The sequence below is a fragment of the Nannospalax galili genome, unplaced genomic scaffold, assembly GCF_000622305.1.
Source record: "Nannospalax galili isolate Female #2095 unplaced genomic scaffold, S.galili_v1.0 scaffold1421, whole genome shotgun sequence".
Taxonomy (NCBI): Eukaryota; Metazoa; Chordata; class Mammalia; order Rodentia; family Spalacidae; genus Nannospalax; species Nannospalax galili.
Window position 1 is genome coordinate 24,173 of NW_008345746.1, and position 15,456 is coordinate 39,628.

The 15,456-nt window shown below is 52.4% G+C and overlaps 1 protein-coding gene across 1 annotated transcript; it reads left to right on the forward strand.

Annotated features, from left to right (window-relative positions):
• The first annotated feature begins 4,119 nt into the window (after window positions 1-4,119).
• Window positions 4,120-9,072, forward strand: Sapcd2 (suppressor APC domain containing 2). Its single transcript, XM_008841891.2, has 6 exons — window positions 4,120-4,782; window positions 7,001-7,113; window positions 7,833-7,979; window positions 8,141-8,248; window positions 8,349-8,459; window positions 8,537-9,072. Exons 1-6 carry the CDS (start codon window positions 4,212-4,214, stop codon window positions 8,663-8,665), a joined length of 1,179 nt encoding a protein of 392 aa, XP_008840113.1. The 5' UTR covers window positions 4,120-4,211; the 3' UTR covers window positions 8,666-9,072.
• Window positions 9,073-15,456: the final 6,384 nt, after the last annotated feature.

Consider the following 15,456-nt stretch of genomic DNA (forward strand, 5'->3'; position numbering starts at 1 on the left):
CCTCTACCTTAGGATCAGGGGTCCAGGCTGAGGCCTGAGACACCCAGGGAAGTCTGGGACTAGGTAACATTACTGGCCACTCTCCCTGCTTGTGCTGGGCTACATCAAGAGGCAGAGAAGCCTTGCCAACTTCACAGCTGTACCCCTGCCCCTCTCTTTTTAAGGAACCCCTGACACAGGGAGAATGTAAGTACACCTGCTCTGAACTCTGGACGTTACTTGGGGAGTGGCAGCAAAACTGAAAGCCTCGGCCAGGAGAGTGTAAGAGAGTGTTCAGAACTCAAGCCAGGAAAGACCCAGGGTGGATAGGCCTTCCTGTGCCCAGAGCTAGGCATGAATTCACTCTCTTCTGGGCTTTTCTCAAGGAGGCATGGGGAAGCCTATAGGGCCAACTGAGGCCACCTTCCCTTAGGCTCTGGACAATGAGAGGTTCTCTTCTTTTCTTTTTCTGTCTTTCTGAGACAGGGTCTCCCTGTAGCCCCAGCTGTCCTGGAACTCACTATGTAGACCAGGCTGGCCTTGAACTCACAGAGATCTGCCTGCCTCTGCCTCCCGAGTGCTGGGATTAAAGGCGTGCACCACCACGCCTGGCTAAATTTATTATTTTTATTTTATGTGTATGAGTGTATTGCCTGCATGTATGTGAGTGCACCTGTGTCGTGCAATGCCTCAGAAGTCAGAAGAGGGCTTCGGATTCCCCTGGAACTGGAGTTAAGAACGGTTCATAGCTGCCATGTGGGTGTTGGGAATCAAACCCAGGTCTCCTGCAAGAGCAGTCAGTGTTCTTAATTGCTGAGCCATCTCTCCAGCCCCTCCTTTCTTTCTTTAAAATGTGTTTATTCACTGGGCATGATGACACACGCCTTTAATCCCAGCACTAGGGAGGCAGAGGCAGGAAGATCTCTGTGAGTTCAAGGCCAGTCTAGTCTACATAGTGAGTTCCAGGACAGCTGGGGCTACGGAGAGACCCTGTCTCAAAAAGACCAAAAAAAAAAAAAGTGTTTATTCTGGAGCTGGAGAGATGACTCAGCAGTTAAGAACACTAATTGTTCTTGCAGAACAGCCAGGTTCAAATTCCAGCACCCACAAGGCAGCTAACAACTGTCCATAACTCCAGTTCCAGGGGATCCGCCAGCCTCTTCTGTCCTCCTTGGGCACTGCACAACACGGGTACACTTACACACATGTAGACAATACACGAATACACATAAAATAAAATAATAAAATATGGTGGGTTTTTTTTTTTTTTTTTGGTCTTTTTGAGACAGGGTCTCCCTGCAGCCCCAGCCATCCTGGAACTCACTATGTAGACCAGGCTGGCCTTGAACTCACAGAGGTCCATCTGCCTCTGCCTCCCAAGTGCTGGGATTAAAGGTGTGCGCCATGATGCCCAGCTAAAATATGTATTTTTAAATGTGTTTATTCTGGGGCTGGAGAGATTCGCTCAGTAGTTAAGAGCCCTGACCACTCTCACAGAGGACCCAGGTTCATTTTCCAGCACCTACATGCCAAAACCATCACAACTATCTGTAATTCCAGTTCAAGGGGAACTGACACCCTCTTCTGACCTCTTCAGGCATCGCACAACCCAGGTACACTTAAATATATGCAGGCAATACACTCATACATATAAAATAAAAATAATAAGAAATAAAGTAAAATGTATTTATTCTGTCATAACTCCATAAGTATATAATGAACTTTGATCACATTCCCTCCACCATTATCTTCTATTATCACCTTCCCTCTCCCACCAGACCCCTTCTCCTTCCAACAAGGCCCCCTTCTACTTTTATGGTGCGTGTGTGTGTGTGTGTGTGTGTATGTGTGTGTGTGTGTGTGTCTCATTACAGTTAATTAGTGCTGCCTGCATGAGCATGGGGGTGGGTATTGTATAAAAGCAACTTACTAGCTGCTACAACCATGTGGAATATGACTCCCCTCTGCCAGCAACTATTAACTGCCTATAGATCTTTAAGGATGGGTGGGGCCTAGTGAGCCACCCTCCAGAAGCCCTCCTCTTCTCTGCAAGTGGACTCAGATTTACTGGGGGCCCTAGCCTGGGTCCTGCTAGTTTTGCTGTCTTGACTAGCATTGTTTTTACTAGATGCTGGTGGGTGACCACCACACGCACACAGTTATCCCAAGAACCCCTGTCCCATAGACCTCACCCTAGTTTGGTGTCCCACCCCAGCATGGCATTTTCGCTGTGACCTCTCCAGAAGATACAGTTTCCTGTGTGTTATCCACTGAGTGCCCATGGTAAGGTGGCTAATCCTAAGGCCTTGGAGTGGTGATGCCCTGCTCCCAAATAGCTTAATGACTTATGGAGAGACAGTCACCTTAACCAGACACCTAAGGTCAGAGCATCCAAACAGACTTTGGGGACAGGGAAATCAGGAACCTGGGCAAGGTTTGAAGGATGCCTCACAATCAGCTGACACAGAGGATGTTCCTCTTTTTGTTGCTTAGGGCCTGGGGGTGAGGGAACACAGACACCCTAAGGACTGCAGAGAGCTCAAAGTAGGGAAAATGTGAAATTGCAGAGGGCCTTTGACCAGGTGTGCCCCTAAAAGGGTTAGCGTGTTCCATGGAGTAACTCTGGGCTCATAGTTCTTGGGTGTTTTATTTTTTCTTTTTTTGGCTTTATTTATTTGTTTATTTATTTATTTATTTATTTATTTAGAGACAGGGTCTCTCTGTAGCCTCATCTTACCTAGAACTCACTATGTAGACCAGGCAGGCCTTGAACTCACAAAGAATTGCCTGCCTCTGCCTCCTGAGTGCTGGGACTAAAGGCGTGTGCCATCATGCCCGCCTGGGCTCATAGTTCTTTAGAGGCCTCCACCAACATGCCTTATCATGAATGAACCAAAACTTTGACTGACTAACCCCTGGAGAAGTAGAGTCAAGGAAGTTGGGTAGAGCAGCTGCTCCCACAGCCTGAGACACATGCCCTGTTTCCTCCGCCCTAAGGACACAGACCTGCCCTGGACTGGAGAAGGGCCCTGAGTCAAGGACCTATTTAGAAGTATTCAGCAACCTTGTTGAAGAGGAACAGTACAGTGTGTTTAGATAGCAGAGGCAGCAGATAACGTGTGCACATTTCTCAGTGGCCACGTGCCTGTGACATTCAGAAATTTGGGGAGGTGGCCACACGGAGAGTTGGAGGGAACCAGAGCAGGCCTAGACAATGTCAAAGGAGTTGGCAAGAGGTAAAGACAGAGAGCACCCCAAGAACCTCCCTGGCCTCTAGAGGGTGCTCCTGGCCAGCCCTGAAATGGGCTTCAGACTAAGAATCCAGGTTAAGGCCTGGGATCTGGACTGACTATGGACCTAGACTGGCCTGGTGATACTGGCTGGAAAGCCAGGCCCAGGGCTGTGAGGGTTAGGAGAATGACTGAAGATGTTCAGAGAAGAAAGAGCTAGATAGAGGAGGGGACCAGAACACTAAAAGGGAGCTGATCACTGGATGGGCATCTGGGGACACGAGACAAATGGGCTTTGTCCTGCAGGGATGCAGGACAAGCAGGACTGTCCCAAGGGACCAAAGGAGGAGCTGCCAGTTATGGGGACAGAGGCCTCTGTGAGGGAGTGTGCCCAGCTGTCTGGAGCCTGTGATTCTCTCGGGGCCTTCCTGATGCAAGAGAAGGGGGCCCCAGAGCCAGATGGCGCCTATGGCTAGGGGACCCTCAGTGAAAAGGACCCGAGTGAGCAGGAGAGCCCTCCCATCCCTACCCAAGGGAGGCTACCTAGGCACACGTTTTGTGTAGGGGTGCTACGCTCCGCCCCTCAGAGAAGTGCCTGGAGGGGGCGGCGTGCAGGCGGGGACCTGAGCCGGGAGGCTGGATGGATGGTGGGTGTGGAGGCAGGGGGACAGTGGGGAGCAGAGGTGAGGGATCCGGCCGTGTCCCGCCCACGCCTCCGCGCATCTCGTGGCCCCCTGTCCCGGCCGGGCGGTGGGGGAACCCGCGAGCCCCTACCGCAGGAAAAATCAAACCGGGGCAGGCGCCGGCCGAGCCAATCGGAGAACAGATGGGCCGCCTTCGGCCAATGGGCGCCACGAATGCTAATGAGCGCTGCCGCCGCGAGCAGAGCTCCGTTCAAAAGTAGCAGCTATTGTCGCTGCAGGCCGCACGCTCCGGGCAGGTTCCCCCGACGGGCGGTGTGCGGGCTGACGCGGGCGGACGTGGGGTGGAAGCCCGGAGCCCATGGCCGTGGCTGCGATGGCCGAGCGCGGCCGCCTCCCGCCCGCCGCGCCCGCGCCCGGCACCGAGGGGCTGCCGCGGGCCTTCCTCCAGAGCCTGCGCACGCTCTTCGACATCTTGGACGACCGGAGGCGCGGCTACGTGCACCTGCACGAGATCGAGTCCCGCTGGCAGGGCGCGGACGCGCGCGAGCTGCCCCGCGGGGTGCTGGAGGGCTTGCGCCAGGTGGCCCCGGCCAGCGGCTACCTGACCTTCGAGCGCTTCGTGGCTGGCCTGCGCACGTCGCTGCTGAACGCGGACGGCGACCCCCGGGACCAGGCGCGCATCCCGGCCGGGTCCGGGGACCAGCCGCCACCGCTGCAGCAGCGCCTGGTGTTTCCACCGGCCGATGAGCCGAGGACTGTCCTGGAGAGGAAGCCCCTGCCCCTGAGGGCGCGTCCCCCGCCCCCTGGCCCCGGCGGCTCTTCCCGGAACCCGGAGTTTCCGTGCAGCCCGGCTGAGGCTGCGCCCTGTCCGGCCGAGCCGGAGCGGCCCTGGAGTACCGCGCTGGAGAGGAGCCCGAGCGCGGACGCAGGTGAGTGCGCGCGGCCCGCATCCCACCTCGTAGCTCCTGGGGTCTGTGCTGGAAGCTGGAGACGCGGAGTCTCCCAGGAGAGAGGGAGCTGGGGACCGCTGTGGGCAGGCCTCGGCGCAAAGCAAGCCTGGAACCACCTGGAGGGAAAGGGGCTTCCTGGCCTGCCCCTGTGCACTGTGGTCAGAGGCCAGCCACCGGGACGGTGACTGAACATCCAACCAGGAATCCACTCTGTCTCAGGCTCGAGCTGGGCACTGGAACACTTGTGCTGTGAGAGAAAGTATGTTTTGCCTGCCACACCTGTCCCACACCTAGGGACAGCTAAGCCCGCATCCTTATTTCTATAGCTGCGTGGGCTGGAAGCAAGGGTTCCCTAACTGTCCTCCATGTCCTTTTCAGTGTGACAGTTTAGCCTAGAGGACTAGATCCACTTCTCCACCTAGGCCAGAGGAGGTGACCCAGGAGCACCCAGCACAAGTACTGAAGAAAGTTGGGGGGAGGCTTCTGCAGCTCTATATGCTGCCAGCCAGACAGCCTCTGTCTCCGGGGACCTCCTGCAGGCTCTTCTGGCTGCTTCCGGTGTAGCTGGCAGGAACCGGAGACTGTTGAATGGCCTCCTGTTTGCCCTAGGAACAGGACCTGCATTATGACTAAGCATAGGGGCAGGCTCCCAGAGGAGCCCAAGCTTCCCCACCACCCACAGTCCGTTCATCCTGTACACTGCCCTGCCAGGTGCAGGCCTGTCCACTGGTGGCAGCTGCCAATTCATTTGGGTGCCACACACTGCCCTGTCAGCCTCACCAGACCTCTCCTCCACCTCATGTTCTACCACTCCCAAACTGGCATTTGGCAACACGGCAGCCCTTGTCTCCCTGGTAAACTGACCCCTGTCCCCCTACACATGGACTGGAAGCACTCCCTGCACCTCACAGCCCCAACTCCCTATCCCTGTGGTTGGGGAGGCTTTCTGGGTATAGCTGGTCATTTCTGTGACTGTGAATTTAAAGTCAGCCATGGGATCCTATGTGATGGACAGGCTCAAAGTTTGCCTGTGGTACAGCTCTGCACCATCCTATGTTGGCACTGGGTCAGTTGCCACACTTCTCTGAAGGCTACTTGCCCAGGGCCCATGACTGGGCAGTATTTAGCCCACGCCTCTGCAGGCCTCAGGTCAGACTCTAGCTCTTATCCCTTTGCAGACCAACCAAGACCCAGACTAGAAGTATGGGATGCTTGACAAAGCTGGCCTTGGGGGATCTGCAGTACCACTCTAGCTCCCTTGAAAAGGCCACCCAACACACATGACCTCCCAAGTTCCCAACCCTGTAATTCAGGCCTTCTTCCCTGTGCATGTCCGGCCCGGAGGTTCCTCACTGCCAGTACCTGCTCTGCCCCCACCTTCTGGAGGTAGCATCCTCCCTGGTCACCTCCTATTGCCTCACCCTGGAGCTGCAGGCCACTAAGCACACCAGGCTGGGTCAAGAGCTCTGGGGCTTGCTTGGAGCTAGAGCCTCTGTCGTGTACATGGAGCCCAGTTATTGCATCAGTCACTCATTCCTTTGGCATAGCCTCAAGGATAAGCCTGATGCCAAGGATGGGGTTGAAGGGCTAAGAGAAGGTGCCCTCCACCCCACCTGCACTCCACTTCTAGTAGGCAGGGAGGCCCTCCAGAGGGAGCACACAGGAGTCCTCCACAAACATTAGGACAGGCTGTTGACTGCACTGCCTCTGCACATGTGTGCAACACTATACTGCGGCTGCTCCTAAGCAAGAGTTAGGTCTCCATCACCCAACTCCAAGTCTCCTCTGTACCAGCTGCTGTCCCCACAAGCATGAAGGAAGTAGAGAGGATCTAGAGGCCCTTGCCTGTCCATCTCTTATCCCTTACCTTTCACCCGTCAGCCTTTGAAACACTGATCTATCCACCATGTTTCAGGCATAGGGGGAGGGGTACAGAAAGGGGCTGCGTGCAGTTCCTTCCCCCAGTGAGCTCATAGCCCTCCACAAGGCATGTGAGGGGAGGAGGGTACACCAAGGGAAGCCAGGCACAAAGCCAACACATAGGCCATGCTTGGGGACAGGCTAGCAAAGACTCCCAGGTAGTGTAGGCCCTGGGGTTTGAATTACCAGAGTTGGTGGGGGTTCCCAGGATGGGCTGAGATCCTGAGCCCACTAGGGAGGCCCAAAATTAAACCAGGACCCTGCCTCTCTGCTACAGGTGCAGCGGACTGCAGGGCCCTGGAGGTAGGCACAGGTGAAGCCAGGCGGGCTCCACGGGCCCGAGGGGAACGTCGAAGGCATACGATCACCAACGGTGTGGACTGTGGCCTGGTGAGAGGGGCCAGGATTCTGAGGGACTCTAGGTATTGTCCAGGAGATTGGAAACCAGGGAGCAACAGTGGGCCTGGTTATCCTGGGAGCTCCTGTGGGAGAATTGGTCAACTCTAAACATCTCTCTCCTTGCCTGGGCGTGAATCTACTAGAGGGGCAGACAAGCAGGGTCAAGCAGAGGGAGGAGAAGAGGTTCTTTAGGGATGCCTGGTGATGGTGAATTTGGATCACTGCCCTGCCTACCTCACCAGGCTCCCTCTGCAGGTCAGTTCAGAATACAAACAGCATGATTACTGTAAGCAGGCCCCCCTGGGAGGGTTGCTGGGTCCGGTCAGTCACTTTGCTCTGGGGAAGCTTCTGTAGTGGGACTGGGAAAACCAGATTCCCCACCACAGGAGGAAGTGGGCTGTGCTCCCCAAGAAGTTTGAGGCTTTTGTACACAAGCTAGTGCATCCATGTGTGCATTGTGCCTGTGTGCTGGACTGCCTGTGACAGGTCTCAACTTGCATATCTGTGCGTTTGAGGCTTCTGTACACAAGCTAGTGCATCCATGTGTGCATTTGCAGACTGTACACTTGCAGACATATTTGTGCCTGTGTGCTGGACTGCCTGTGACAGGTCTCAACTTGCATATCTGTGGCTCCTGGAGCATGGAGGTGTGTACAGTGCCAACCTGCTCACTGGCATGTGTGATTCCCATGCACACATGTATTTTGTAGCTAAAGCAGATGAAGGAGCTGGACCAAGAGCAGGAGGTGCTGCTGCAGGGCCTGGAGATGATGGCACGGGGCCGAGAGTGGTACCAGCAACAGCTGCAGCGTGTGCAGGAGCGCCAGCACCGCCTGAGCCAGAGCAGAGCCAGTACTGTGAGTGCTGGGCCACCCCTGCCAGGACCTCACGTGCCCTGGGCCAACTCCCACAAGCAACACCCCTGGGCTCCCTCTAGGCTCTGAGCAGCAGCTTCAGTGGACAGGAGTGCCAGCTGCTGGGATCCCCCATAGCCTGGTGTTTTCTGCTTCTCTTGCAGGACTTTGGGGCTGCAGGGAGCCCCCGCCCTCTGGGGAGGCTGCTGCCCAAAGTACAGGAGGTGGCCCGGTGCCTGGGGGAGCTGTTGGCCGCAGCCTGTTCTAGCAGGGTGAGTGCTCCAGAGCCTGCTTGGCACCCGTGCTGGCACCCTTGTCCTCGTCCTGGACCCTGTGCCCAGGAGAGGCCTGCCTGATTGTACACTCCCACAGGCTCTACCCTCGACCTCTTTGGGGCCTCTGGGCCCCATCTCACCCTCAGCACCCAGCTGGCAGCAACAGACCATCCTCATGCTAAAGGAGCAGAACCGGCTTCTCACTCAGGTGAGGTGTGGGAAGACAGGGCTGGGGCTAGAAGCCCCACAAGCCCTAACCACCTGCCCCCCTGCCTGCCTGCCCAGGAAGTGACCAGTAAGAGCGAGCGAATCACTCAGCTGGAGCAGGAGAAGTCTGCACTCATCAAGCAGCTGTTTGAGGCCCGAGCTCTCAGCCAGCAGGATGCTGGGCCTCTAGACTCCACCTTCATCTAGCTGTATGTGTCTCTCCGGGACGTGCAAACTGACATAGTTTGCCTCAGCTCCACGTGACCCTTGTGAGCCCGCCTTCTGATTGAAGACCACCAGCTGGCCTGGATAGAATCCTCAAGTGGGAGCTCGAGCCTCTACCCTCGCCATCTGGACTACTGAGGTTCACTCTAGGCTAACTACTGCCCTGACACTGACACAGTTCCAGACTTGGGGTGCTGATCAGAGTGGTGCTCTGTTATGTTGACACAGCCTGAAGCTGCTACTTCCACTGTCAGTGGACAGTGGAGGATCCTTCCTCATGTTTACCTGATCTCAGGCAGCCCTGGACAGAGAGAGGGACGTGTTTATGGCTGTCCTGTCCACTCCTGCGTCATACCCTGGGTTCCCTGGTCTCTTAATAAAATGTGCTGGTCGCACTGGACTGCATTTCTGATTATGCCCAGCAGAGGGTGCTGACTGACTTGGGTCTGGCTGCCCTGTTGTCTCATGGTGGCTCTTGAGTGGGTGAAAGGATTTCATCCTGAGGGTAGGCTGGGAGGCCTGGGGACCAAGATGTTAGGAGTTCCTCCTCTTCACCAAGGGAACCGAGTCAAAGTGACCGGCTCAGATAGAAGCAGCAGGGGCACGTGGGATGGGGAGAGGGGTGGGGCCTGTAACAGAGGGCTCTACTTGTTCCCTGTCTGTGGGGGGACCCATAAGGATGGGAGGTCAGGGTTGGTATTCTGACTGAAAAGGAATCTGGCTGTAGTTGGACCAGGTCTGGCCTGGTTTCTTGGCTTGCTCACCCTGCCCATAGACCCAGGCCCCAAAACCATGCAGCTTCTTGTCCTCCTGGCCAGGGTTGTTACCCAAGACTGGATCCCACAAAGCTACCTTGAGCTAGGCTCTGGGCCTTAACTAATTGTCCAGGAGAAATGGGCAGCAAAGTAGCTCAGATGTGCCCCTTCCCTAGGGAGGCCCTTGTGTCCCTGGGAGTGGGTGAGCTTGGACTTCTCAGCTAGGCTGTGAGGTGTCGTGTGGGCAGAACACACCCATCCTGCAGGGTACAGGATTCCCCAGGTCTGGAATCTGCTGACACCTCCATCCTCCCACACCCCACTTGGTCCAGCAGGGTGGTCTTTGCCTTAGCCACAGAAGGAAGCTGAGTTCCTTTGGGCATCACTCTCTCTCCTTGCCCTGTTTATTGACAGCTTGGGTAGGCACTAATAGGACTGGCAAAGCCCCTGTCCAGCATGATCTGGTGGGGACAGATGCTTGCTATTAAAGACACTGATACATCACAGGTGAGTTCTTTGGCACGGAGCCTGGAGTATGGGGCATGGACGTTTCGGGTTCAGTAACCCATGAAGCCTAATTTCCCCACTGCTTTGACCTGCAGGGCATACCAGGTCAGGCACAAATTAGCCCAGCGCCCAAGCCACCTACTTGAGGGATTAAAGTGGGTTCCAGGCTGCAAGGGGAGCTAGGTAAGCTAATAGGCAGTTGTGTCCCATGAGCTCAAGGCACCCAGATAAACTTGCCTTCCCACAGTGACTCCTAGGGAAAGCTCTCCATGGCCACAGTTTGGGTCTACCCCAGAGCCTCCCCAATTCAGCCTCCTTCATGGTCCTTGGGTTTGCCTGTCCCATCCATCCCATGGCCAGGCACTCGCACCCTTCAGGCCCTGAGGACGTTTCAGTAGTCTGGTACCTAGGTTTCTCCAAACACAGCCTGTGACATTTCTAGAACTTGGGCCTGGCCATGCCTACTCCCGAGGACACAGGTCTCAGTGCGGTCTGCTGGCCTCCTCAGAGCCTCAGCCCTCTCTCCCTCTTGGCTTTGTCCAGAATAGCCATTCCACATATCAGAGCCCCTCCTGCTTTACCTACTATCTTGTACCAAAGTTTTCCCAAGACAGAGCAGAGGGACACTGAGGTGGCAAGCCAGGTGGCCAGCTTTTCCCCTGAAGTGTGCCATACCCTGAAGGACTGTACTCCCTCCTGACATCATCATAGGACTGGAGGCAAGAGATTGTCACCCTGGAGCAGAGCCTGTGTTCTTTCATTAGGAGACCGCCCACATACCAGGAGGTAAATTGAAACAGGATGATACAGATGGGCAGCAAACATGGCCTCATGCCCATGGTGTTCCAAGCAGGGTGAAAAAAATTATGAGTTTGTGTTTTCTATAATAGCCTCTATAGTTTCTTAGAAGTTTGCAGCCTGGAGCCAGGCTGCCAGTGTGGCCCTAGAGACCTCCGGGGAGAATTTTAAGTGGGCCTGGTTGGCCTGGGGGACTGGCAGAGGCCAAGGCAGATCATCTCTGGAGCCCGGGCCCTGGCGGTATAGAGCAGGTGAGTGTCCACCATGCAGGCTGACCCGTCTTGTCAGAGGTGAACCAAATCCCTGGTATCTATCCTCTGGGAGCTGGTAGCACACACAGGCTCCCCGTTGTGACAACCGAAAGTGTCTGGAGACATTGTTCACTGTCCCTAGGGAAGAACATGGCCCATGGTTGACAAACACAGAATCAGAAGGTCTCAAGGATTCTGTGCAGAGTAAGTTACAAGGAGGTGAGTTGTCTCCAGGCTAAAATGTTTTTTACAAGCCACAGAAGTCAGCTGGAACAACCCAAGCTGTGGTGCCTCAGGTGGTGAAATGGCCACTTAGTGAGTGGTAACGAGGCTTTATATATCCAAAGAAATAAAGGGGGTTCTTGAAAATATGTTTTTACTTTATTCTTTGTATATGAGTGTCTTGCCTGCATGTATGTGGCACAGGCCAGAAGAGGGCATTGGATCCCCAGGAACTGGAGTTAGGGCAGTCATGGGAGCTGCCATGAGGGTTCTCTGCAAGAGCAGCAGGTGCCCAACCACTGAGAACTCTCTCCAACCCCAATTCGTGAAAATATGAACAAGAGTATAATTTTTAATAGAATAAGTGGATCTCAAGAACCGAGTAGAACTAGAGATAAAAAGTACCGCAGTGGGGGCTGGAGAGATGGCTCAGTGGTTAAGAACACTGGCTGCTTTTGCAGAGGACCTAGGTTCGATTCCCAGTACCCACATGGTGGCTAACAACCATCTGTAACTCCAGTTCTAGGGGATTTGATGCCCTCTTCTGAACTCTGCAGGCATTGCATGACAGGAGTGCACTTACATACATGCAGGCAATACACTCATACACATAAAATAAATAAAATATTTAAAGAATAAGAAAAATACTCAAATTAAAATGGAAGTCTAGCTTATTGAAGCCAGGGATAGTAGTGCACATCTTTAATCCCAGTGCTCAGGAGGTAGAGGCAGGCTGTCACTGTGAACCTGAGGTCAGCCTGATCTACGTAGTGAGTTCCAAACCAGCCAGGGCTACATACCCTGTTTCAAAGAACAAAATTCTTACTAAATGGACCAAACAATCAGATGAAAACTTTCAGCTCAGCTGGACAGAGATGTAGTACATTTAGAGACAGAGGTTGGGAAACCATCAAGAAAATAATCCAAAGGGACAAGATACAGAAAGAATGTCAGACGTAGAGAGTCTTAGCTCACGGGTGAGGCTGGGCTTCCTGAGACAGATGATAGGACAGGGAAGGGAGAGGGACCCATGCAGAACTGGCATACAGTATTCTAGAACTGTTTATAGCTCAGCATGTCCAGCCTGCAGTCCATGGGCCAGATGTGCCTACATGGTGCAGAGGTAATTCTGAATGCAGCTCAATACAAAACTGTAAAGTTACTTCAAGTTTTGATGAGATCTTTTTTTTCTTCTTCTTTTTTTTTGTTTTTTTTGAAGCAGGGTCTCCCTGTAGCTCCAGCTGTCCTGGAACTCACTATGTAGACCAGGCTGGCCTTGAACATTAAAGGCATGTGCCACCATGCCCGGCATGATGAGATCTTTTTAACTTTTTAAAAAAACTTTATTTTGCCGGGTGTGGTGGCACACGCCTGTAGTCCCAGCACTTGGGAGGCAGAGGCAGGAGGATCTCTGTGACTTCGAGGCCAGCCTGGTCTACATAGTGAGTTCCAGGACAGCTGGGACCACAGGCAGACCCTGCTTCAAAAAGACCAAAAAAAATCCAAAACAAAAAAAACCTTTACTTTATGTGTATGAGGAGTGTATTGCCTGCATATATGTAAGTACACCCGTGTCGTGAATGCCTATGGAGGCCAGAAGAGGGCGTTGGATCCCATGGAACTGGAGTTACAGATAGTTGTTAGCCACCAGGTGGGTTCTAGGATTTGAACCTGGGTCTTCTGCAAGAGCAGTCAGTGCTCTTAACTACTGAGCCATCTCTCCAGCCCCCTTTTTTGCTTTTCTGTTTGTTTAACTCAATTTTGCAATCTTTATTTTTTTTTTGAAACAGGGTCTCCCTGTAGCCCCAGCTGGCCTAGAACTCACTATGTAGACCAGGCTGGCCTTGAACTCACAGAGATCTGCCTGCCTCTGCCTCCCGAGTGCTGGGACTACAAACATGCGCCACCAGGCCTGGCAATTCTGCAATTCTTTTTATTATTATTATTTTATTTTTTTAATTTATTATTTTTATTTTCCATGTATGAGTGTATTGCCTGCATGTATGTGAGTGCACCCATGTTGTCCAATGCTGTGGAGGTCAGAAGAGGACTTCGGATTCCCCTGGAACTGGAGTTAAGGATGGCTCGTAGCTGCCATGTGAGTGCTGGGAATCGAACCTGGGTCCTCTGCAAGATCAGTTACTGCCAAGCCATCTCTCCAGCCCTGTGCAATTCTTTAAAAAAAAACTTAAAATCTTTTTTAGGTTTATTTATTTTTATTTTATATGTATGAGTGTTTTACCTGCATGTATGTATGTGCACCGTGTGTGTATCTGGTGCCATGGTAGCAGAAGAGGCATAAGATCTTGTATAACTGGCGTTACAGATGGTTGTAAGCCACCATGTGACTGAACCAGGGTCTTCTGCAAAAGCAGCAAGTGCTCTTTACTGCTGAGCCATCTCTCTAGCCCTGACTGTGCAGTTTTTGAGGGTGAAGTTTGTAGATGACAATGTTCTGTCGGTGACAACATTGTGGCAATATCAAAAGGTTGGACTCATCTGCCAGCTATCAGTTCTGAGATCTAAGAGCTCCAGTAAATCCCAGTTAGGATGAATAAAGAGAGATTCACATTTGCTTTTATAAGATCATAAAAGAATTCAGAAAAAGAAAATAAGTCACTTACCAAAAAAGAGCTGGGTGTGGTAATGCACGCCTTTAATCCCAGCACTGGCAGGCAGATGTTTGTGAGTTGAGTTCGGCCAGCCTGATCTACATAGTTCCAGGCCAGCTGGGGCTATGGGGAGACTCAGCTTCAAAAAGACAAAACAAAAAAACAAAACATCAAAGAGATAAGAAAGCAGAAGAGGAAAGGCTAGCTCCAGGAAGAAAGGGAACCAGCCAGAGGGGAGCAGGGGTCACCGGGAAGGACAGTGGGGAACTGAGAACAAAATACAATGACTCATATATATGAAAATGCCGTTATGAAACCCATTTGCACTGGAGCAATGGCTTAGAGGTTAAGAGTGCTTGCTGTTCTTGTAGAGGACCTGAGTTCAGTTTCTAGTACCCAAGTCAGGGAGCTCATATCTGGGGGGGGGGGGGGGGAGAGAGAGAGAGAGAGAGAGAGAGAGAGAGAGAATTTAAAAAAAATAAATGTGGGACTGAAGAGATGGCTTAGTGGTTAAGAACACTTGCTGCTCTTGCAGAGGACCTGGGTTGGAATCCCAGCACCCACATGGGAGCTAACAACTGTCCATAACTCCAGTTTCAGGGGATCCGATGGCCTCCTCTGTCCTCTCGGGCATCGAACGACACGGGTGTAATTACCTACATGCAGACAATACACTCATACACATAAAATAAAAATTAATTAAGGCCGGGCGTGGTGGCGCAAGCCTTTAGTCCCAGCACTCGGGAGGCAGAGACAGGCGGATCTCTGTGAGTTCAAGGCCAGCCTGGTCTATATAGTGAGTTCCAGGACAGCTGGGGCTTCAGGGAGACCCTGTCTCAAAAAAAAAAAGACCAAAAAGAAAAAGAAAAAAATATATATTTTAAAAAATTAATGTAAAAGATGAAATCCATTATTTTATATGCTAACCTAAACATTTAATTTAAAAAAACCACCAGACCAAAACAATATAGTTATTCATCTCAAAGTCATACCCAGAGATGCCATCTCTAAAGAACATAGGAACACAGGGCTGGAGAGATGGCTCAGCGGTTAAGAACACTGACTGCTCTTGCAGAAGATCTGAGTTTGAATCCCAGCACCCACATGGCAGCTAACAGCTGTCCGTAACTCCAGTTCCAGGGGACCTGACAACCTCTTCTGTCTTCTGTGGGCACTGCACAACATGGGTGCACTTACCTACATGCAGGCAATACACATATACACATAAAATAAAAAAATAAAGTGTTTTTAAAAAATTGAAAAAAAGAACATAGGTAAAGCAAACCATTATCAAGCAAAACTTAGAAGTTTACCACCAAGAGACTGTCATGAAAGGGAGCCAGAGAGGAAGTACATCAGGAGGAAAAATTCAAGAAAGAATCATTGACAAGTGGGTTGTAAACAAGTGAACCCAGACTGGCTTCAAGAAAAACTGTCCTTATGGTGTCTGTGGGTTGGGGACAGGGCCTATAAATTGGGATTGCATGGCATTTTAGCCAACGTGACTGCTGGGTGCTATCTTTCAAAGGCCTTGCTAGGGCTGGAGCACACATTTCCAACATGGCATACACACCAGCTGTTGGCAGAAAGCCCCAGTTTTCTGGCTCCATTGGGGCTGTTGAGTGTTC

Coding starts and splice junctions, on each gene's coding strand:
- Sapcd2 (XM_008841891.2), top strand. CDS start 4,212: ATGGCCGTGGCTGCGATGGCCGAGCGCGGCCGCCTCCCGCCCGCCGCG. Junction 7,114..7,832: donor ACGGTGTGGACTGTGGCCTG/GTGAGAGGGGCC, acceptor TGTATTTTGTAG/CTAAAGCAGATGAAGGAGCT. Junction 7,980..8,140: donor GCCAGAGCAGAGCCAGTACT/GTGAGTGCTGGG, acceptor CTTCTCTTGCAG/GACTTTGGGGCTGCAGGGAG.